General features: G+C 57.1%; 2 protein-coding genes across 2 annotated transcripts; both read left to right on the forward strand.

Annotated features, from left to right (window-relative positions):
* The first annotated feature begins 1,241 nt into the window (after positions 1 to 1,241).
* LOC141967303 (uncharacterized) lies at positions 1,242 to 2,101 on the forward strand. The gene is made up of 2 exons (XM_074920956.1): positions 1,242 to 1,315; positions 1,449 to 2,101. The coding sequence occupies exons 1-2, from the start codon at positions 1,281 to 1,283 to the stop codon at positions 2,026 to 2,028; spliced, it is 615 nt and encodes a 204-aa protein (XP_074777057.1). The 5' UTR covers positions 1,242 to 1,280; the 3' UTR covers positions 2,029 to 2,101.
* Positions 2,102 to 14,187: 12,086 nt separating this feature from the next.
* On the forward strand, positions 14,188 to 15,158 carry LOC141967310 (uncharacterized). Its single transcript, XM_074920970.1, has 2 exons — positions 14,188 to 14,286; positions 14,420 to 15,158. Exons 1-2 carry the CDS (start codon positions 14,252 to 14,254, stop codon positions 14,997 to 14,999), a joined length of 615 nt encoding a protein of 204 aa, XP_074777071.1. The 5' UTR covers positions 14,188 to 14,251; the 3' UTR covers positions 15,000 to 15,158.
* The last annotated feature ends 8,328 nt before the right edge of the window (positions 15,159 to 23,486 follow it).

Below are 23,486 nucleotides of genomic sequence, written 5' to 3' on the forward strand. Positions count from 1 at the left end.
AAATGAGTCTGGGGTGTGATTTGGGTCGGTGGCCCATGAGTCGGTGGTCGCGATCTCCCCCTGCCGGAATTACCCATTACCCAGTTTCACTGTTCCTTGGCAGAGATCTGTAAACTGTGACAGTTCATTCTCCCCAGTTCTCATTACTCTCAGGTTGTGGTACTTCTGAGGCATTATCCAATGTATTCTAGGTAATAAATTACTTCTGTGTCTAGACATCTCCAACAACTTCAAACAGAATTATTTTCAATTCTAAATCTAATTCCCTAAGCAGTATCTAGGTGTACCTAGTAAATGATTACTGACCAATTCTTCGGCCTTGGTACAGGGCTATACAGAGGAATTCACAGTAGCATTGGTTTCTGGTTAGATGTGCAAAATGCAAGATGTAAACATGTAACCCTACTAAAATATTTCTGTATTCATACTGGAATCAAACATGATTAATTGTAATAATTCTGATTGGTGTCAAATCAGTGACAGGGGGCCAAGGAGGGCAACGGCATCCTGGCTTGTGTCAGCACTGGCGTGGCCAGCAGGGCCAGGGAAGGGCTCTGAGCCCTGGGCTCGGCACTGGGGAGGCCGCCCCTCGATTCCTGGGTTCAGTTTTGGGCCCCTCACCCCAAAAAGGCCATTGAATGACTCGAGCGTGGCCAGAGAAGGGCAACGGAGCTGGGGCAGGGTCTGGAGCACAGGTCTGCTGGGGAGCGGCTGGGGGAACTGGGGGGGTTCAGTCTGGAGCAGAGGAGGCTGAGGGGAGACCTCCTGGCCCTCTGCAACTCCCTGCCAGGAGGGGGCAGAGAGGGGGGATGAGTCTCTGGAGCCAAGGCCCCAGCGCCAGGCCCCGAGGGAATGGCCTCAAGCTGCCCAGGGCAGGGTCAGGCTGGCTCTGAGGAAGGATTTCTGTGCAGAAGGGGCTGTTGGGCGTTGGAATGGGCTGCCCAGGGCAGGGGGGAGTCCCCGGGATCCCTGGAGGGGTTGAAGAGTCGGGCTGAGCCAGCGCTGAGGGATCTGGGGGAGTTGGGAACGGTCGAGCACCCTGGCCGAGATGCTGTGCGTAGTGATGTTCACTGAGGTGTACTTCGTGCTCGGCGCCATGTTTGCCCAGTGGCTCTGGGTATGTGACGGCTGCACCGCGCTGTGGTGGGGAGTGGGATGGGGTGGGTGGGGTGAGGGGCTGTGGGGGTGATGTGGCCTGGGAGCTGCTCCCGTCTCACCCAGCTCTTGGTGTCCTGCAGAGTTCAAGGCAGAAGGCAAAGCATGGGACAGCTGACGCCAAGATGGAGAAGAGCAAACAACCGACCCTGCAGAAATGGTGAGTGCTGGGGGAGGCCCCAGATCCTGCCCCAGACCCTCAGCCCGTGCCCTGCCCGCGCTGGGCAGCCCTGCCCGTCCCGCCGGAGGGGCCGCGGTGCAGCAGGTTCACCTCCCTCTCTCCTCCCCTGCAGTGCCAGCGCGACGTTGCCGAGCACAGAGCGCCTGTGCCCGCTACTGTGGTCACCATCGCTGAGCTCCCTCCCGATGAGCAGCTCCAGTTCTGCGGACACCGTCTGCTCCTTCCCGGAGCCCTGCCCCGGTGCCACGGCAGATCTGGCGGCACAAGAGCGCTCAGGACCCGCCCAGACCCCCAAGGATGATCAGGCGCTGGTGGAGAATCTGGGACCAGCCCTGGGCCAGGACCCCCCACTGGAGAGGTCAGCTGGGACCAGTCAAGAGCAGGTCTCTGGGGATGAGGGCGAAGTGGTACAGAGACCCAGGGACGTGGAGCCAGACCCTGACACCCCCGTGACCATGGGCAGCACCATCTGGGCGGCGCCGGGCGGGAGCAGCCCAGCGGAGCCCAGTCCCCAGCAGCGGGTGCCCACGGGCAGGATGCGTGCCTGGGTGGCCCCGGGGCTGTGCAAGGGGGGCCGTGCCCTGCGGGAGTCCCGTGCCCAGCTCTGCAGGCGTGTCAGCGCCTGGTGGAAACGGGACCGGCAGTGCTGCTGCAGGTGCTCCCGCAAGCCCCTGAGGCAAAATTATCCCTGACTGCAGCGGGCAGCCTGGAGAGAGCAGTTGGGGGTGTAGGGCTGGGGAAGTCCCTGCAATGACCCCACCTGAAAAATAAAATATCTTAAAATATCTTTCCTCCATCCCTGGTGCCGTGGTTCTTCCACACAGCCCTTGATGCGCGCCCTCCCCCGTCCCTTTGCCAAACCTCCCCTTTGGGTCCCTTGCTGACCCCCCGCCTCTGCCGGGTCTCCCCCAGGTCCTGGCTCTGGGACGGGGACGTTTGCTTGGCCCAGAGCTGCTCCTGCCAGAGCAGGCAGGGACTGTGCCTGCCTGCACCCTGCTCCTGCCTCCTGCCCCCTCCAGAGCCCGGGGGCTGCGGGGCACCCACTGCAGGAACAGGGGGACCGCACACGTCGGGTCTTTGCCTCTTTTCACCTGGAACACATTCGCTCAACAGTAAAGGTCTTTACTGTCAGGCAGGAATTCTTCCTGGCAGCGCTGGGCGCACTCGCTGTTACCGTCAGTTTGGCCTCCCAAGAACCGCCGAAGGCTCAGCTGGAAGCTGTAGAAGGCAGGCAGGCTGTGCTGCAGCGCTGGGTGCTGGGGGGATCGTTCCACCCAAGGGCCGTGCCGAAAGACAAGGGCACGCTTCTCCTGTCACAGCAAAGCAGCGAATATTCATGTCATTTCCGACACGTACGCACCGATTCCCAGAGGACCGACTGCCCGTGCCAGTGCGTTGTTTGGGGGAGAGTCCCTGCGGGGCTTCCCCAGGTGTCTGCTGGTTTCTCTGCCCTCCCCGGGATGGACCCGTCAGAGCTGCAAACATGAGGTCCTTGGGCACAATCCTGTGCGAGGCCCCTCACAGCTCTGAGCCCCAACTGCGGGCAGGCAGGAGGCAGCAGCTCCCCCCTTTTCCTGAGACTTTGCACTCACAAATCCCAGCTCTCAGGACTCCAAACCCAAACCACCTTTTGGCAGAAAAAGAGCCGCCGTGGCTGTGGCAGAAGAGTCAGAGGTCCCTCGGCCGGAGCTGATCCGGCCGTTCCCTGAGCCAGCGCTAATCAGCACGTGCAAGTATGGAAGCGCAGGCTGTGGCAGGTGTCCCCCCCAGTGAAGATCGGGCTCCATGGCCGCTGGAGCGGAGCAGCTCCTGATTGCCTTTGCTCTCGGGGCTTCCCGGCAGTTGGGGCCTTTGGCCAACGGGAGCCGCTACGGGGCACAGGTCAGATTGGGGCTGGGTGTCAATGGAGCCCTGGGGCAGCCATTTTGAGCTCCTCCCCTCGGGCAGCCATTTTGAGCTCCTCCCCTGGAGCAGCTCGCTGCCGTCGGTCGAGGACTCTCCCCTGGGGTCGGGACGTCGCCCAAGGAAGCTCCTCCAGGTGATCTGGGTCGGGGCGCTGCCCTGAGCAGGTCCTCGAGGTGGAGAGCCCTCGCTTGTCAGGTGAGTGATCAAGCGTTTGGGGTGGCCGTTAAACCCCACAGAGTTCTTTGTTCTGCGTTCTGGGGTGCCGTTGAACCCTGGAAAGCTGTTCTGTTCTCCGCGCACAGACATTCGAACCTGCAATTTACGGAGAGCTAGTTTCCTGCGCTCGTCGTAATTTGTCATTATTTTGGTGGGGGGCTGTCTAATTGAGAGCAGCCGTAAGGCCCGCGCTCCTCCCGCTGAGGCCGCCGCGGGCTCAACCCGAACCCCCCCACTCCTCACCCCGGGGAAGGCCCTTCCCCCGGCGCGGGGAGCAGCACGAGGTCGGGGCCGCCGGGCTCCGGCTGCGCGTTCACCCCCCGGCGGCCGGGCTCGAGCGGGCTGTCGGAGAAGCCCCGATCGCTGCCGCCCGTGTGTGCGGGCGGCACCAGGCGGCGGCGCGGCCCGGCCCGGCGGCGCAGAGGACACGGGGCCCCGCGGCCGTCGCTGCCCCGCAGCCCGGCCCGAGCGCCGCGCTCGCGGCCGCCGTTTGCCCGGCGCCGCCGTTTGCCCGGCGCCGCCGTTTGCCCGGCGCCGCCGTTTGCCCGGCGCCGCCGTTTGCCCGGCGCCGCCGTTTGCCCGGCGCCGCCGTTTGCCCGGCGCCGCCGTTTGCCCGGGGCCGGTCCGGCCGCGCCGCGCATGCGCTGTGTCTGCGGGGCCGCGTGAGGCGGGGAGCCGGCGCGGAGGCGGCTCGGCGGGGCCCGGCCCCGGCCCTCAGCCCCCGCGGCCCCGACCCCGGCGCCGAGGAGCGCGTCGCCGCCCGCCGCCCTCGCGTCGCCGCCCTCCTCGATGCCGAGCCCCGGCGAGAAGCGGCGCTCGTCCCCGGTGCCCCGGCTGCGTGGGCCTGACCCCCAGCCGCCCCCGCCGCCCAGATCGGAGCCGGGTCCAGGCCCCTCCCTGCCCCGGACCGGCACCAAGTCCCTCACCTTCTCCCCACAGCCCGGTTCAGGTCACAGATGATCTCCCCTCCCCAGAACGGTGCCGGGCTTGATGCCCCCACCCCCAGGCCGGGGCCGGTTCCACATCCTGCGCCCCGAGCTGGCAGCCAGTCCTGACCCCAGCCCGGGCCAGCACAGGCTCAGAGACCGACTCCAGGTGTCAGAATATCCCCTGTCCCACAACGGCACTGGGGCCAGGACCCCTACCAAAAACTGGCGGGGGGCAGCCACCCGATGTGGCCTTGCCAGCCTTCACGGGACCCGGGATCTCTCCCCAAACTGGCCTTGGCGCTCCCCTGAATCCCAAGCCAGAGACGCTCCCTGTTCTCTGCCAGATATTAGGAGCACGGGGACCTCCCGATGTCTGCTCATCCCAAAGGCAAGGACATCCCCGCCCTGTCCGAGGCACAGCACTGAGGCAGCAATACCCCCTTCCCCAAGAGATTCCCCTGCCATGGACCCGCTGCCCCCCTGGACAAAATCTGCATCAGACTAGTGGCATCCTGGAGCAGGCTGCTGTTCCCAGACCTGGGGCTCACCAGCCATGGCACACACCTTTCCCCGAAGCAGGACTGAAGTGGGGGCCTCTCCCAAGCCTTAGAGGCCCCTCCAGCCTGGGGGATATTGGGCCATGGGATCAGTGCCAATGCTGGAATGGCTCCGGACAGAAGCTGGCTGTCTTCATGGCCAAGCCGGGGTCCCCCCCAGCCACCTAAGGGCTGCCCCCTGACAGCCTCTGCCCCATGCCTGCCCCATCCCCACCTGGAAAGCAAACAGAGGCTGAGCCTCCCCAGCCTTGTGCTGAAGCAGTAACTAGCCTTGGGCTGCAGTCCCAGATGTAGAAAAAGAAGCCTGGACGCTGTTTTCCCTCTGGGCGGCTGTCCCCACCTTTCCTGCCTCCTTTCTGCATCTGCAGGGACCTGCTGGCCTGGGACTAAGCCTGCTGAGGGGAAGAGAGAGCAGAGTGTGCTGCGCTGAACCATGCAGTCTGGGTTGGGATGCCGGATTCAAGGGCGTCCCCGAGCATGATGTGGTGTAAAATGTTCAGTCTTATTCCCTCTTCTGCCCCAGGGAGGCCCTTGGAGAAGATGTGGAGCCAAAAGTGCCTGAGGAGGAGGAGGAGGAGGAAGAGCAGAGGAAGAGCCACAAGCACATTGAGGAGTGCAGGCAGGTGTGGCGGTAGGAGGGGAAGATCCTCTTGGGTCCCTGATATTTGGCTTTACCCTTCTTTTAGCTTTGTACAGTGCTTAGTGTCACACAGCAGCATTTATGTGAGAAGCAGCAGGGACAGGAACTCCTCAGGACTGGGTGGTGGGGGATTTGGGGGCTGGATCCTAGGGGTAGGATTTCCCGTGGATTGTAAGGGCGTAGGAGTGACGCCAAGCATCCAAACCAAAACCCCGCCGTGCCTAACCGCATCTGCACGCACGGGGGAAGTGAGAGAGGGGGGTGCTCTGAGCGTGTTCCTCTTGGCGCTGATGGCCTGCGGGGCTTTCCAGGAGAGGGAGGCCCGCGGGTGCTCATCGATCCTGCCGTAGCAGGAAGACAGAGCTTAGGGCTCCACACAGGCACCTCAGCATGGGGACAGGAGCCAGACCCTGGGCAGGCAGGGTTCCTGCAGCATCCCTCCCTCCAGAACGCAGGTCTTTGGGTGTGAAATGTGTGCCGCTTCCTTCACAGAGGCTGGCCAAGCTGCTTTTTGATGGCACGCAGATGGTGACAAATACCCGGGTGGCCGCTGACTTGAGGGAAACACAGAGGAGGGCAGAGGAGGCAGAGCTGAAGCTGCAGAGGTAAGAGACTGCACCGCGGGTCGGCGCTGCTGGGAAGGATGTTGGTGCAGCTTTCTGAGGACATCCTAATGCTGGTCATCCAGAAACACTTGGCAGTTAGGGCTGTGCTGTTCAGAAGGAAAATCTAGGCACCTCCAGGTCCCACCTGCTGTCACGTCCTGCTCCGAAGAGGGAGACAAGTGACGTAGATTCATAAATCCCCAACGGAGCAGAGATTGGTGAGACAAGTCTCAAAGTGCAGACATAAACATTTCTTCATTTCCCACAGTGTGTTGACTGGATACACAATAACTGACTAAGTGAAGAACAAATTATGGCAAGGGATATGATACGCCTTGCGTCCCTTAATGATAACAAGGGGGAAAAGAGAAGAAGAGAGAGAGAGATGGGAAGAGAGGGAGAGAGATCACCAGTCCAGGTTCCTGCGCTGGTTCTGCCAAGGAGGGTTCAGGGATGCACCCACCTGCTTCACTTCACTTCTTCACTTGCTCATCACCGTTATCCTTGGCCCCCCCCCCATTTATACACGCTTTCCTCGGGTCCTTCCCCCAGATTGATCTACATATCACGTGTCATAGGTGTGGGGAGGGGCAAGGCGCTTCGTGGGGTGCTGTAATTAGCATGATCTCGTTAGTCTTTATTAGCATATTCAGGGATGTCAACTTTAATACACGTTTTGTGGATAATGAAGCAAAGATCGCTCACGGGACAGATGCCCCTTGAAACTGTCCCCGAAATCCGGGATAAAAATAACTTCTCGACTCCAGTGTGATGCAGATAAGCAGACACTTCTTTACTGACGGCCGGACGTGTAGGGGAGCGCTCTCACCAACAACACGTGCCAGGCACCAGAATCACACACCTTATCTAGAACTTACTCATCCATATTCATTAAGTCTTCATACATAAGCATACAACTTCCAGGAAATCATTCACATATTCTCCTCCTATTTCCGATTCTGCGCAGTAGAGGTTAGAAATGTCTAGAAATGGCTCTGGGTGTAATGGGAGCAGGTGGTCCGTGAGCCGGGGGTCGCCATCTCCCCCTGCCGGAATTACCTTTTGCTTAAGGACACGGTTTTCTTGGCAGGTACCTGCCAGCTGTTACGGTCACTGCCCTCAGTTCCCGTTCATCCTGGACCTTGACAGCTACTTGCATTCTTCTAGTCCTGTACATGTATTATAAATCAGGTTACAAATCACCTCGTGTTTCGTTACCTGGGTTCTAACCGTTCCTACTAAACAGTTGTGACCAGTCCCTTCAGCCTTGGTACGGGGCTGTACAGGGGATTTTAGAGGAGCAGTCAGTTGCTAGATTCAAACTACAATAAATGTAAAATGATTTTTACTAAAATATCCCTTAATTCTATGCTTATATTAAAATCAAACACAATTTAATTTCAGTTGATAATAAAATCAGTAACATTTCCCCCCTTTGAAGGTGTTGAAAATCATTTCAATACTTTCACACTTTTATTCATTTTCATCTTTGAGGCCAAAGTTTGTCTTGCCAGATGATGGTGGTGGCGCGCTGTAGCCTGGTGGCATAGTGGGTACTTCTCTCATCATTCTACGATATATTGCAGCCTATTAGTAAACTGTATGTTACCAACATAATCATCAACAGGACAATTCATAGCAAAAACAGAATTTTGATTAAGGATTTCAGCCAAGAGCTCAAATTCTATCCTAATCCACTAAAAATGTTTCCTAGCCGATCTTCTGACATATCTTCTCGAATGGTTTCTGTTTCTTTTCCGATTTTGCCTCACAGATCTAAATCCTGTTCTCCATCCTGTGTAACATTCGGGATATGAATGCAGCAATGATCCAATCTGTCTTTGCGATATCCACACACTCCATGCTCTTTCAACAGAAGCATGTCTAGTGCCATCCTGTTCTGAAGTGTCATTCTAGAAGTTACCTGTAATTGGATGTTTAATTCTTGAAATCCTTTTCTTGTAACATCGGCCAATTTTTCTCCTTGTCCTGTTAAGTGATAAAGCCATTCTCTATTCCTGTAGGACGCTATTGGGTTCAAACAGACTCTAAAGCCCAGCCAATTTTTTACTCCTGTTGTTGGTTCATTCCAAGCGTCATCATCCGTTTCAGACCTTTTGATTCGATGTAATTTTAAATTTTCCAGGGATCCCTTGAGTGGTGATTTCTTCCCAATCGGACACAATGTTGGCAGGCCTAAAGTAATTTGTTTCACCTTACCATCTACCGGTAAGTGGGTTGTCCGGGGTGCCATCACTTAATGCCCAAACTAAATGCCCTGGGCTCTGAATGGCAGATTTCTTACAACTAGAGGAGTATCCTCTTCTGGGTGTAAAGAGACTAGTCATGGTGAGGTTATTATGAACACCTCGACAATAACAGCCAAACTTTAAAGCAGCTGCCAAATGAGGAATTCTTTGAATTATTAAGTCTGCATTGCTGCAATCATACACCCTTTCACATTTCTACCATGGTACTACATGTCCCTTTCCTTGTCGGGTAGTGCCTTTGTCTACTGTCGGGGGAAGGATTGCAAACACGCCTTTAATCCAGGTACTGTCCCAAGTTTTTAATTTTAATCTACCCGTTTGAACTCTTTTCCTGGTTACTGGATTGTTTTTCAAACATACGTCACATTTTGCAGTTATTAATTTAGCCATGTCTATCATCTTGACAGATAAAACTTGTTTTTGTAAAGAAGTTACTAAAGCTTCTGCTCCCTAATGACATTCTTGAGGTTTGGTTTGCATTCTTTCTTTTATTAACAAAGGTGGAACTACTGCTCGTCTGTGAGGGGTTACTGTTTTGGAGGGAATTAATGCCATTTGAAATATTCGTTCTCTTGCTGTCCGGTCGGCCAAATTACTTCTAGCAATTTCTTTTGTGTTCCTAATTAGGTGTGCTTTACAGTGCATGATTGCTACCTGATTTGGTTTTTGAACTGCTTGTAATAATTGTCAAATGTAATTTTGATGCATAATATTTGATCCCTGAGAGGACAGTAATTTTTTTTTTTTTTCCACAAAGCTCCATGGACATGTACCACCCCAAGAGCATACTTTGAGTCTGTCCAAGTATTTACTTTCTTCGTTTCCCTTAGTTCTAAGGTTCGAATCAAAGCAATGAGTTCTGATCTCTAAGCTGATGTGGCACTCGTCAGTGCCTTTGCCTCTCTAACTGTGGTGTCTGTTGTTACCGCATGCCCAGCGTATCGAACTCCTTGCTCCATAAAGCTGCTGCCATCTGTGTACAATTCCCAGTCTGGTTGCTCCAAGGGTACATCCTTCAGATCTTCTCGACTGGAATAAACATACTCGATAGCAGCCAAGCAGTCCTGCTCCAGTGGCTCTTCTTCCTGTGTGGAACTTAAAAACACTGCAGGATTTACCAGGTTAGTTGTTTTTAGACTCACACCATCTTGTTCAGCCAGTACTACCTGGTACTTCATCATTCAGCTCAGAGACAGCCAATGTCCCCCCTTCTGTTCTAAACCAGTTATCACCGTCTGTGGGACACAGACTGTTATTGTGCTTCCCAAAGTTAATTTCTGAGCTGCCTGTGTGAGCATCACTGTTGCAGCCACAGCTCGAAGGCAGTTTGGGCACCCTTTGCTCCCCGTGTCCAGTTGTTTAGAGAAGTATCCGACAGGTCGTTTCCAGCTTCCCGTCTTCTGAGTCAGCACACCCAGTGCCAGGCGTTGTCTTTCGTGAGCCAACAGCTCACAGCCTTTGGTGATGTCCAGAAGTCCTAAGGCAGGCGCAGGCATTAAAGCGGTTCAGTTCTGTGACAGCCCGTTGTTGCTGTGGGCCCCATGTCGAAGGAGAGTTCTTTGGGCCTCATGTAGCAGTTTAGCTGTCAGACCATAACTCATGATCCAGAGGCGGCACCACCCTGTCATTCCTAAGAATGCTCTGAGTTCATGAATATTTTCGGGCTCACATGGCTTCTCAGTGTTCTGTTCCTAATTGCCGCTGCCCTTCTGAAATCTCAAAGTCCAAATATATCACAGTCTGACAAGCTATTTGGGCGCTTTTTTTTTTTTTTTTCCCCCTGGCTACCTTGTACCCATTCGGTGCCAGAAAATTAAAAAGATCTATTGTTACCTGTATGTAGGTAAATCTTTTTTTTTTCTGTAGCAATCAGTGTGTCATCCACATATTGTAAAAGCAAATGTCCAGGTGTTGGTTTGTCCTGTTTCCGTGTTTCAAGCTCTTTTGCCAGCTGATTTCCAAAAATTATCGGGCTATTTCTAAATCCTTGGGGTAGTCTTGTCCATGTCAGCTGCATCTTTGTCCTGTTTGTGGATTTTCCCACTCGAAAGCAAACAATTTTCTGTTTTCCTTCTCCAAGGCATACAAAAGAAAGCATCTTTTAAATCCAGCACTGTAAACCACTGATAAGTCTCCTTTAAAGCTGTTAACAGCGTGCAAGGATTTGCTGCTACAGGATATATACCCTTAACTATGTGATTCACTGCTCTGAAGTCTTGCACTAACCTATATTCACCCGACGGTTTTCTGACTGGTAGAATGAGAGTTTTATCCTCAGATTCACACTCCTCCAAGAGTTTATATTTCAAAAATTATCAATCAGTTTCTTTCTTATATCTGGTACCGATTGTTCTATAAAAATCCAAGCCAATTATATCTGAGCTGCCTCAGTTTCTACTTTCAAATCAGTATTTATTCTTTCTGGCAGCTTCTTTTAGTCTTCCCAGAAACGCTGAGGGAGATTCATTCTTATCTTGTCTCACCTCATACAATTTAGACCAGTTCAGAAACCTAGGCATGGCGTGTTTAACTCCATGTAAAACCCATTTCTGATACCGACTCAGTCTTTCTCTGTGCTCCACATTATTTGGATCCCCACTGCGGATCCCCAGACAGAAAGTTCTGCTCTAATATTCCACCTGCTGTCCCACTCAATACAGTCACTTCTGCCTGTGCTTTGCCAGCCTCCAATACCATCTGTTTTTTTCTGTATCATCTAACACATTAGCTAAAATCACCTGTAAATCACTCCAGTCCGGGTTCTGTGTTCTGATGATAGTATCTGCCACTCTGCCTGTTCTCTCCGGATCCTCTCTGTACACTCCTGCTGCCTGCTTCCAAGCCATCGAATCCGTCACTGAAAAGGCACTTTCACATACACCGGCCCATCGTTGCCAGCTCCCTGCCGCAGGGGAGCTATTGTTTGTACCTGCTGCCGAGTTCTTTCGAGATGCAGGGGTATGAATTACAACCTCAGACGGCCCTTCATCCACATCCTCTAGTCCGCTACTCTCAGGTTCCTCTACCTGTTCTCTATATTCTCGCCCCCGATGCCGTTCTCCCTGTGGAGGGGATATATCTAATTCTGGCCCTCCATCCTTTTCAGTAGAAGCAATTCTTTCCTTCAAACAATCTTTTCAAGTTCACATGTTGAACAACACTTTTTCACCTTTTTATCGTCAAAAGTTATAGCCATTACTAAATTATCCCTACTAATCAGCTTACATTCTTTCTGCCAATCCTTCCTTTGTCTTAAATAGGAAAAAAAAAAAATCAACATACGGCACTTCATTTCCCTTCTCTTCTACAAAACAGCATTAACTGCAGAATGGTATTATAATGCAGTGTCCCATTCACGAGCCATTTTCCCTGATCACCCAGAGTATACAGAGGCCACCAGCGATTACAATATTCAATCATCTGACTTTTCCTCAAATCATCATGTACCTCTCCCCAGTGTGCTAACAAACATCCTAACGGAGAAGTTTTCAGAACTTTGTCATTTGCAGCCAGATTACACATCCTTTTGCTTTTAAACAAACGAGTCAGCGTAGATGCCATGGTTCAGTTACTTTGTTAACACAATATACAATCGATCACTCGCTCAAGCCTATCGCTTCGTCCTTCTCCGGCTGCACCCCGCGCGGGATAACAGAACCGCGGATCCGAACCCCACACCCGCTTCGTGCTCAGTTGCACGTCTCACGCTCACAAACACGCTCACACCTTTCTACAGTTACTACGACAAACAAAGGTATATAACACAATACAACACAATTCTTAATTACCGTACAATATTCAATTGACGAAACAACCAGTACCACAACTGAGTGCATAAAAACTTTTAACTTCCAATTAAATGCACTCCTTCTGAGAACTCTACAGCGTATAGGGTCTCTTGTTTCCAAATCCAGCTGTCCAACCCTGCAATAGCTTTCGCTTGTGTCTTACGGGCAGAGGCCTCGGCTTCCAATACACGAGGATCCTCTAGCCCAACCCTGCGCAGCTTTCGCCGCGTCTGACAGGCAGGCTTGTACAGTGGGACTCTAACCCGCTCCTACTGGTGGGACTCTAACCCACTTATCCCAGTACAAAAGAGAAGTGTCTTACCAAAATCCAGGGGACGTCGCGGAGAGCCGCATGGATCGGGGATCGATGGGTGTCCCCGAGAAATCCTCGGTGCCGGCTGGAACCGATCAGGTCCCCGACTCCTCCGGTCTCTCAGCGAGGTCCCATCTGGGGTGCCAGAAACTGTCCCCGAAATCCGGGATGAAGATAACTTACCGACTCCAATGTGATGCAGATAAGCAGACACTTGTTTATTGACGGCCGGGTGCGCGGGTGCGTGCTCTCACCAACAACGCACACCAGTCACAAGAATTATACAGTTTCTATATTATTCATTCATACATATTCATTAAGTATTCATACCTAAACACAAGAATTCCTGGAAATCATTATCATACTTCCCTCCTACTTCCGATTCTGCGCACTGAAGCTTAGAAATGTCTAGAAATGAGTCTGGGGTGTGATTTGGGTCGGTGGCCCATGAGTCGGTGGTCGCGATCTCCCCCTGCCGGAATTACCCATTACCCAGTTTCACTGTTCCTTGGCAGAGATCTGTAAACTGTGACAGTTCATTCTCCCCAGTTCTCATTACTCTCAGGTTGTGGTACTTCTGAGGCATTATCCAATGTATTCTAGGTAATAAATTACTTCTGTGTCTAGACATCTCCAACAACTTCAAACAGAATTATTTTCAATTCTAAATCTAATTCCCTAAGCAGTATCTAGGTGTACCTAGTAAATGATTACTGACCAATTCTTCGGCCTTGGTACAGGGCTATACAGAGGAATTCACAGTAGCATTGGTTTCTGGTTAGATGTGCAAAATGCAAGATGTAAACATGTAACCCTACTAAAATATTTCTGTATTCATACTGGAATCAAACATTATTAATTGTAATAATTCTGATTGGTGTCAAATCAGTGACAGGGGGCCAAGGAGGGCAACGGCATCCTGGCTTGTGTCAGCACTGGCGTGGCCAGCAGGGCCAGGGAAGGGATCTGAGCCCTGGGCTCGGCACTGGGGAGGCCGCCCCTCGATTCCTGGGTTCAGTTTTGGGCCCCTCACCCCAAAAAGGCCATTGAATGACTCGAGCGTGGCCAGAGAAGGGCAACGGAGCTGGGGCAGGGTCTGGAGCACAGGTCTGCTGGGGAGCGGCTGGGGGAACTGGGGGGGTTCAGTCTGGAGCAGAGGAGGCTGAGGGGAGACCTCCTGGCCCTCTGCAACTCCCTGCCAGGAGGGGGCAGAGAGGGGGGATGAGTCTCTGGAGCCAAGGCCCCAGCGCCAGGCCCCGAGGGAATGGCCTCAAGCTGCCCAGGGCAGGGTCAGGCTGGCTCTGAGGAAGGATTTCTGTGCAGAAGGGGCTGTTGGGCGTTGGAATGGGCTGCCCAGGGCAGGGGGGAGTCCCCGGGATCCCTGGAGGGGTTGAAGAGTCGGGCTGAGCCAGCGCTGAGGGATCTGGGGGAGTTGGGAACGGTCGAGCACCCTGGCCGAGATGCTGTGCGTAGTGATGTTCACTGAGGTGTACTTCGTGCTCGGCGCCATGTTTGCCCAGTGGCTCTGGGTATGTGACGGCTGCACCGCGCTGTGGTGGGGAGTGGGATGGGGTGGGTGGGGTGAGGGGCTGTGGGGGTGATGTGGCCTGGGAGCTGCTCCCGTCTCACCCAGCTCTTGGTGTCCTGCAGAGTTCAAGGCAGAAGGCAAAGCATGGGACAGCTGACGCCAAGATGGAGAAGAGCAAACAACCGACCCTGCAGAAATGGTGAGTGCTGGGGGAGGCCCCAGATCCTGCCCCAGACCCTCAGCCCGTGCCCTGCCCGCGCTGGGCAGCCCTGCCCGTCCCGCCGGAGGGGCCGCGGTGCAGCAGGTTCACCTCCCTCTCTCCTCCCCTGCAGTGCCAGCGCGACGTTGCCGAGCACAGAGCGCCTGTGCCCGCTACTGTGGTCACCATCGCTGAGCTCCCTCCCGATGAGCAGCTCCAGTTCTGCGGACACCGTCTGCTCCTTCCCGGAGCCCTGCCCCGGTGCCACAGCAGATCTGGCGGCACAAGAGCGCTCAGGACCCGCCCAGACCCCCAAGGATGATCAGGCGCTGGTGGAGAATCTGGGACCAGCCCTGGGCCAGGACCCCCCACTGGAGAGGTCAGCTGGGACCAGTCAAGAGCAGGTCTCTGGGGATGAGGGCGAAGTGGTACAGAGACCCAGGGACGTGGAGCCAGACCCTGACACCCCCGTGACCATGGGCAGCACCATCTGGGCGGCGCCGGGCGGGAGCAGCCCAGCGGAGCCCAGTCCCCAGCAGCGGGTGCCCACGGGCAGGATGCGTGCCTGGGTGGCCCCGGGGCTGTGCAAGGGGGGCCGTGCCCTGCGGGAGTCCCGTGCCCAGCTCTGCAGGCGTGTCAGCGCCTGGTGGAAACGGGACCGGCAGTGCTGCTGCAGGTGCTCCCGCAAGCCCCTGAGGCAAAATTATCCCTGACTGCAGCGGGCAGCCTGGAGAGAGCAGTTGGGGGTGTAGGGCTGGGGAAGTCCCTGCAATGACCCCACCTGAAAAATAAAATATCTTAAAATATCTTTCCTCCATCCCTGGTGCCGTGGTTCTTCCACACAGCCCTTGATGCGCGCCCTCCCCCGTCCCTTTGCCAAACCTCCCCTTTGGGTCCCTTGCTGACCCCCCGCCTCTGCCGGGTCTCCCCCAGGTCCTGGCTCTGGGACGGGGACGTTTGCTTGGCCCAGAGCTGCTCCTGCCAGAGCAGGCAGGGACTGTGCCTGCCTGCACCCTGCTCCTGCCTCCTGCCCCCTCCAGAGCCCGGGGGCTGCGGGGCACCCACTGCAGGAACAGGGGGACCGCACACGTCGGGTCTTTGCCTCTTTTCACCTGGAACACATTCGCTCAACAGTAAAGGTCTTTACTGTCAGGCAGGAATTCTTCCTGGCAGCGCTGGGCGCACTCGCTGTTACCGTCAGTTTGGCCTCACAAGAACCGCCGAAGGCTCAGCTGGAAGCTGTAGAAGGCAGGCAGGCTGTGCTGCAGCGCTGGGTGCTGGGGGGATCGTTCCACCCAAGGGCCGTGCCGAAAGACAAGGGCACGCTTCTCCTGTCACACCAAAGCAGCGAATATTCCTGTCATTTCCGACACGTACGCACCGATTCCCAGAGGACCGACTGCCCGTGCCAGTGCGTTGTTTGGGGGAGAGTCCCTGCGGGGCTTCCCCAGGTGTCTGCTGGTTTCTCTGCCCTCCCCGGGATGGACCCGTCAGAGCTGCAAACATGAGGTCCTTGGGCACAATCCTGTGCGAGGCCCCTCACAGCTCTGAGCCCCAACTGCGGGCAGGCAGGAGGCAGCAGCTCCCCCCTTTTCCTGAGACTTTGCACTCACAAATCCCAGCTCTCAGGACTCCAAACCCAAACCACCTTTTGGCAGAAAAAGAGCCGCCGTGGCTGTGGCAGAAGAGTCAGAGGTCCCTCGGCCGGAGCTGATCCGTCCGTTCCCTGAGCCAGCGCTAATCAGCACGTGCAAGTATGGAAGCGCAGGCTGTGGCAGGTGTCCCCCCCAGTGAAGATCGGGCTCCATGGCCGCTGGAGCGGAGCAGCTCCTGATTGCCTTTGCTCTCGGGGCTTCCCGGCAGTTGGGGCCTTTGGCCAACGGGAGCCGCTACGGGGCACAGGTCAGATTGGGGCTGGGTGTCAATGGAGCCCTGGGGCAGCCATTTTGAGCTCCTCCCCTCGGGCAGCCATTTTGAGCTCCTCCCCTGGAGCAGCTCGCTGCCGTCGGTCGAGGACTCTCCCCTGGGGTCGGGACGTCGCCCAAGGAAGCTCCTCCAGGTGATCTGGGTCGGGGCGCTGCCCTGAGCAGGTCCTCGAGGTGGAGAGCCCTCGCTTGTCAGGTGAGTGATCAAGCGTTTGGGGTGGCCGTTAAACCCCACAGAGTTCTTTGTTCTGCGTTCTGGGGTGCCGTTGAACCCTGGAAAGCTGTTCTGTTCTCCGCGCACAGACATTCGAACCTGCAATTTACGGAGAGCTAGTTTCCTGCGCTCGTCGTAATTTGTCATTATTTTGGTGGGGGGCTGTCTAATTGAGAGCAGCCGTAAGGCCCGCGCTCCTCCCGCTGAGGCCGCCGCGGGCTCAACCCGAACCCCCCCACTCCTCACCCCGGGGAAGGCCCTTCCCCCGGCGCGGGGAGCAGCACGAGGTCGGGGCCGCCGGGCTCCGGCTGCGCGTTCACCCCCCGGCGGCCGGGCTCGAGCGGGCTGTCGGAGAAGCCCCGATCGCTGCCGCCCGTGTGTGCGGGCGGCACCAGGCGGCGGCGCGGCCCGGCCCGGCGGCGCAGAGGACACGGGGCCCCGCGGCCGTCGCTGCCCCGCAGCCCGGCCCGAGCGCCGCGCTCGCGGCCGCCGTTTGCCCGGCGCCGCCGTTTGCCCGGCGCCGCCGTTTGCCCGGCGCCGCCGTTTGCCCGGCGCCGCCGTTTGCCCGGCGCCGCCGTTTGCCCGGCGCCGCCGTTTGCCCGGCGCCGCCGTTTGCCCGGCGCCGCCGTTTGCCCGGCGCCGCCGTTTGCCCGGCGCCGCCGTTTGCCCGGCGCCGCCGTTTGCCCGGCGCCGCCGGGGCCGGTCCGGCCGCGCCGCGCATGCGCTGTGTCTGCGGGGCCGCGTGAGGCGGGGAGCCGGCGCGGAGGCGGCTCGGCGGGGCCCGGCCCCGGCCCTCAGCCCCCGCGGCCCCGACCCCGGCGCCGAGGAGCGCGTCGCCGCCCGCCGCCCTCGCGTCGCCGCCCTCCTCGATGCCGAGCCCCGGCGAGAAGCGGCGCTCGTCCCCGGTGCCCCGGCTGCGTGGGCCTGACCCCCAGCCGCCCCCGCCGCCCAGATCGGAGCCGGGTCCAGGCCCCTCCCTGCCCCGGACCGGCACCAAGTCCCTCACCTTCTCCCCACAGCCCGGTTCAGGTCACAGATGATCTCCCCTCCCCAGAACGGTGCCGGGCTTGATGCCCCCACCCCCAGGCCGGGGCCGGTTCCACATCCTGCGCCCCGAGCTGGCAGCCAGTCCTGACCCCAGCCCGGGCCAGCACAGGCTCAGAGACCGACTCCAGGTGTCAGAATATCCCCTGTCCCACAACGGCACTGGGGCCAGGACCCCTATCAAAAACTGGCGGGGGGCAGCCACCCGATGTGGCCTTGCCAGCCTTCACGGGACCCGGGATCTCTCCCCAAACTGGCCTTGGCGCTCCCCTGAATCCCAAGCCAGAGACGCTCCCCGTTCTCTGCCAGATATTAGGAGCACGGGGACCTCCCGATGTCTGCTCATCCCAAAGGCAAGGACATCCCCGCCCTGTCCGAGGCACAGCACTGAGGCAGCAATACCCCCTTCCCCAAGAGATTCCCCTGCCATGGACCCGCTGCCCCCCTGGACAAAATCTGCATCAGACTAGTGGCATCCTGGAGCAGGCTGCTGTTCCCAGACCTGGGGCTCACCAGCCATGGCACACACCTTTCCCCGAAGCAGGACTGAAGTGGGGGCCTCTCCCAAGCCTTAGAGGCCCCTCCAGCCTGGGGGATATTGGGCCATGGGATCAGTGCCAATGCTGGAATGGCTCCGGACAGAAGCTGGCTGTCTTCATGGCCAAGCCGGGGTCCCCCCCAGCCACCTAAGGGCTGCCCCCTGACAGCCTCTGCCCCATGCCTGCCCCATCCCCACCTGGAAAGCAAACAGAGGCTGAGCCTCCCCAGCCTTGTGCTGAAGCAGTAACTAGCCTTGGGCTGCAGTCCCAGATGTAGAAAAAGAAGCCTGGACGCTGTTTTCCCTCTGGGCGGCTGTCCCCACCTTTCCTGCCTCCTTTCTGCATCTGCAGGGACCTGCTGGCCTGGGACTAAGCCTGCTGAGGGGAAGAGAGAGCAGAGTGTGCTGCGCTGAACCATGCAGTCTGGGTTGGGATGCCGGATTCAAGGGCGTCCCCGAGCATGATGTGGTGTAAAATGTTCAGTCTTATTCCCTCTTCTGCCCCAGGGAGGCCCTTGGAGAAGATGTGGAGCCAAAAGTGCCTGAGGAGGAGGAGGAGGAGGAGGAAGAGCAGAGGAAGAGCCACAAGCACATTGAGGAGTGCAGGCAGGTGTGGCGGTAGGAGGGGAAGATCCTCTTGGGTCCCTGATATTTGGCTTTACCCTTCTTTTAGCTTTGTACAGTGCTTAGTGTCACACAGCAGCATTTATGTGAGAAGCAGCAGGGACAGGAACTCCTCAGGACTGGGTGGTGGGGGATTTGGGGGCTGGATCCTAGGGGTAGGATTTCCCGTGGATTGTAAGGGCGTAGGAGTGACGCCAAGCATCCAAACCAAAACCCCGCCGTGCCTAACCGCATCTGCACGCACGGGGGAAGTGAGAGAGGGGGGTGCTCTGAGCGTGTTCCTCTTGGCGCTGATGGCCTGCGGGGCTTTCCAGGAGAGGGAGGCCCGCGGGTGCTCATCGATCCTGCCGTAGCAGGAAGACAGAGCTTAGGGCTCCACACAGGCACCTCAGCATGGGGACAGGAGCCAGACCCTGGGCAGGCAGGGTTCCTGCAGCATCCCTCCCTCCAGAACGCAGGTCTTTGGGTGTGAAATGTGTGCCGCTTCCTTCACAGAGGCTGGCCAAGCTGCTTTTTGATGGCACGCAGATGGTGACAAATACCCGGGTGGCCGCTGACTTGAGGGAAACACAGAGGAGGGCAGAGGAGGCAGAGCTGAAGCTGCAGAGGTAAGAGACTGCACCGCGGGTCGGCGCTGCTGGGAAGGATGTTGGTGCAGCTTTCTGAGGACATCCTAATGCTGGTCATCCAGAAACACTTGGCAGTTAGGGCTGTGCTGTTCAGAAGGAAAATCTAGGCACCTCCAGGTCCCACCTGCTGTCACGTCCTGCTCCGAAGAGGGAGACAAGTGACGTAGATTCATAAATCCCCAACGGAGCAGAGATTGGTGAGACAAGTCTCAAAGTGCAGACATAAACATTTCTTCATTTCCCACAGTGTGTTGACTGGATACACAATAACTGACTAAGTGAAGAACAAATTATGGCAAGGGATATGATACGCCTTGCGTCCCTTAATGATAACAAGGGGGAAAAGAGAAGAAGAGAGAGAGAGATGGGAAGAGAGGGAGAGAGATCACCAGTCCAGGTTCCTGCGCTGGTTCTGCCAAGGAGGGTTCAGGGATGCACCCACCTGCTTCACTTCACTTCTTCACTTGCTCATCACCGTTATCCTTGCCCCCCCCCCCCCCATTTATACACGCTTTCCTCGGGTCCTTCCCCCAGATTGATCTACATATCACGTGTCATAGGTGTGGGGAGGGGCAAGGCGCTTCGTGGGGTGCTGTAATTAGCATGATCTCGTTAGTCTTTATTAGCATATTCAGGGATGTCAACTTTAATACACGTTTTGTGGATAATGAAGCAAAGATCGCTCACGGGACAGATGCCCCTTGAAACTGTCACCGAAATCCGGGATAAAAATAACTTCTCGACTCCAATGTGATGCAGATAAGCAGACACTTCTTTACTGACGGCCGGACGTGTAGGGGAGCGCTCTCACCAACAACACGTGCCAGGCACCAGAATCACACACCTTATCTAGAACTTACTCATCCATATTCATTAAGTCTTCATACATAAGCATACAACTTCCAGGAAATCATTCACATATTCTCCTCCTATTTCCGATTCTGCGCAGTAGAGGTTAGAAATGTCTAGAAATGGCTCTGGGTGTAATGGGAGCAGGTGGTCCGTGAGCCGGGGGTCGCCATCTCCCCCTGCCAGAATTACCCATTACCCAGTTTCACTGTTCCTTGGCAGAGATCTGTAAACTGTGACAGTTCATTCTCCCCAGTTCTCATTACTCTCAGGTTGTGGTACTTCTGAGGCATTATCCAATGTATTCTAGGTAATAAATTACTTCTGTGTCTAGACATCTCCAACAACTTCAAACAGAATTATTTTCAATTCTAAATCTAATTCCCTAAGCAGTATCTAGGTGTACCTAGTAAATGATTACTGACCAATTCTTCGGCCTTGGTACAGGGCTATACAGAGGAATTCACAGTAGCATTGGTTTCTGGTTAGATGTGCAAAATGCAAGATGTAAACATGTAACCCTACTAAAATATTTCTGTATTCATACTGGAATCAAACATGATTAATTGTAATAATTCTGATTGGTGTCAAATCAGTGACAGGGGGCCAAGGAGGGCAACGGCATCCTGGCTTGTGTCAGCACTGGCGTGGCCAGCAGGGCCAGGGAAGGGCTCTGAGCCCTGGGCTCGGCACTGGGGAGGCCGCCCCTCGATTCCTGGGTTCAGTTTTGGGCCCCTCACCCCAAAAAGGCCATTGAATGACTCGAGCGTGGCCAGAGAAGGGCAACGGAGCTGGGGCAGGGTCTGGAGCACAGGTCTGCTGGGGAGCGGCTGGGGGAACTGGGGGGGTTCAGTCTGGAGCAGAGGAGGCTGAGGGGAGACCTCCTGGCCCTCTGCAACTCCCTGCCAGGAGGGGGCAGAGAGGGGGGATGAGTCTCTGGAGCCAAGGCCCCAGCGCCAGGCCCCGAGGGAATGGCCTCAAGCTGCCCAGGGCAGGGTCAGGCTGGCTCTGAGGAAGGATTTCTGTGCAGAAGGGGCTGTTGGGCGTTGGAATGGGCTGCCCAGGGCAGGGGGGAGTCCCCGGGATCCCTGGAGGGGTTGAAGAGTCGGGCTGAGCCAGCGCTGAGGGATCTGGGGGAGTTGGGAACGGTCAGGGGGAGGGTCATGGTTGGGCTGGAGGAGCTGCAAGGGCTTTTCCAACCCAGATGGTTCTGGGATTTTGAGGGGACACCCCAGCACCTCCTCGCAGGGGCAAGGAGGTGGCAGGAGTGGCTGCTGGGTGTCACAAAGGGGGATCTGCCCGGCATGTGATGTCACAAAGGGGGGAGGTTCCAGCCACCTTGTGAGGTCACAAAGGGGCTCTGCCCACCTGCCCCAATATAAAAGGCCGCAGCAGCACTGGGCCAGCAGCCATGGCGTGTGGCAGCGAGCTCACCCTGGCCGAGATGCTGTGCGTAGTGATGTTCACTGAGGTGTACTTCGTGCTCGGCGCCATGTTTGCCCAGTGGCTCTGGGTATGTGACGGCTGCACCGCGCTGTGGTGGGGAGTGGGATGGGGTGGGTGGGGTGAGGGGCTGTGGGGGTGATGTGGCCTGGGAGCTGTTCCCGTCTCACCCAGCTCTTGGTGTCCTGCAGAGTTCAAGGCAGAAGGCAAAGCATGGGACAGCTGACGCCAAGATGGAGAAGAGCAAACAACCGACCCTGCAGAAATGGTGAGTGCTGGGGGAGGCCCCAGATCCTGCCCCAGACCCTCAGCCCGTGCCCTGCCCACGCTGGGCAGCCCTGCCCGTCCCGCCGGAGGGGCCGCGGTGCAGCAGGTTCACCTCTCTCTCCTCCCCTGCAGTGCCAGCGCGACGTTGCTGAGCACAGAGCGCCTGTGCCCGCTACTGTGGTCACCATCGCTGAGCTCCCTCCCGATGAGCAGCTCCAGTTCTGCGGACACCGTCTGCTCCTTCCCGGAGCCCTGCCCCGGTGCCACGGCAGATCTGGCGGCACAAGAGCGCTCAGGACCCGCCCAGACCCCCAAGGATGATCAGGCGCTGGTGGAGAATCTGGGACCAGCCCTGGGCCAGGACCCCCCACTGGAGAGGTCAGCTGGGACCAGTCAAGAGCAGGTCTCTGGGGATGAGGGCGAAGTGGTACAGAGTCCCAGGGACGTGGAGCCAGACCCTGACAGTCACCAGGAGCGCGTGTGGACGCTCTTTACCAGAATGTGCATTGAGGACAATGGAGTGGAGCTTCCTGCGCCAGACACGGACACCGAGAGGAGTCCAAACACGGGGTCCTTGGAAATGGGCTGGAGCAGCTCCATGATGTCGGGCAGCAGCACCCCCGTGACCATGGGCAGCACCATCTGGGCGGCGCCGGGCGGGAGCAGCCCAGCGGAGCCCAGTCCCCAGCAGCGGGTGCCCAAGGGCAGGATGCGTGCCTGGGCGGCCCGGGGGCTGTGCAAGGGGGGCCGTGCCCTGCGGGAGTCCTGTGCCCAGCTCTGCAGGCGTGTCAGCGCCTGGTGGAAACGGGACTGGCAGTGCTGCTGCAGGTGCTCCCGCAAGCCCCTGAGGCAAAACTATCCCTGACTGCAGCGGGCAGCCTGGAGAGAGCAGTTGGGGGTGTAGGGCTGGGGAAGTCCCTGCAATGACCCCACCTGAAAAATAAAATAAAATATCTTTCCTCCATCCCTGGTGCCGTGGTTCTTCCACACAGCCCTTGATGCGTGCCCTCCCCCGTCCCTTTGCCAAACCTCCCCTTTGGGTCCCTTGCTGACCCCCCGCCTCTGCCGGGTCTCCCCCAGGTCCTGGCTCTGGGACGGGGACGTTTGCTTGGCCCAGAGCTGCTCCTGCCAGAGCAGGCAGGGACTGTGCCTGCCTGCACCCTGCTCCTGCCTCCTGCCCCCTCCAGAGCCCGGGGGCTGCGGGGCACCCACTGCAGGAACAGGGGGACCGCACACGTCGGGTCTTTGCCTCTTTTCACCTGGAACACATTCGCTCAACAGTAAAGGTCTTTACTGTCAGGCAGGAATTCTTCCTGGCAGCGCTGGGCGCACTCGCTGTTACCGTCAGTTTGGCCTCACAAGAACCGCCGAAGGCTCAGCTGGAAGCTGTAGAAGGCAGGCAGGCTGTGCTGCAGCGCTGGGTGCTGGGGGGATCGTTCCACCCAAGGGCCGTGCCGAAAGACAAGGGCACGCTTCTCCTGTCACAGCAAAGCAGCGAATATTCCTGTCATTTCCGACACGTACACACCGATTCCCAGAGGACCGACTGCCCGTGCCAGTGCGTTGTTTGGGGGAGAGTCCCTGCGGGGCTTCCCCAGGTGTCTGCTGGTTTCTCTGCCCTCCCCGGGATGGACCCGTCAGAGCTGCAAACATGAGGTCCTTGGGCA

The sequence above is a fragment of the Athene noctua genome, chromosome 1, assembly GCF_965140245.1.
Source record: "Athene noctua chromosome 1, bAthNoc1.hap1.1, whole genome shotgun sequence".
Taxonomy (NCBI): domain Eukaryota; kingdom Metazoa; phylum Chordata; class Aves; order Strigiformes; family Strigidae; genus Athene; species Athene noctua.

What these genes read in the sequence shown, in the direction of transcription:
- LOC141967303 (XM_074920956.1), top strand. Translation starts at nt 1,281, where the DNA reads ATGGAGAAGAGCAAACAACCGACCCTGCAGAAATG. An exon ending in CAACCGACCCTGCAGAAATG is followed by an intron (nt 1,316 to 1,448) that starts GTGAGTGCTGGG and finishes CCTCCCCTGCAG; the next exon opens with TGCCAGCGCGACGTTGCCGA.
- LOC141967310 (XM_074920970.1), top strand. Translation starts at nt 14,252, where the DNA reads ATGGAGAAGAGCAAACAACCGACCCTGCAGAAATG. An exon ending in CAACCGACCCTGCAGAAATG is followed by an intron (nt 14,287 to 14,419) that starts GTGAGTGCTGGG and finishes CCTCCCCTGCAG; the next exon opens with TGCCAGCGCGACGTTGCCGA.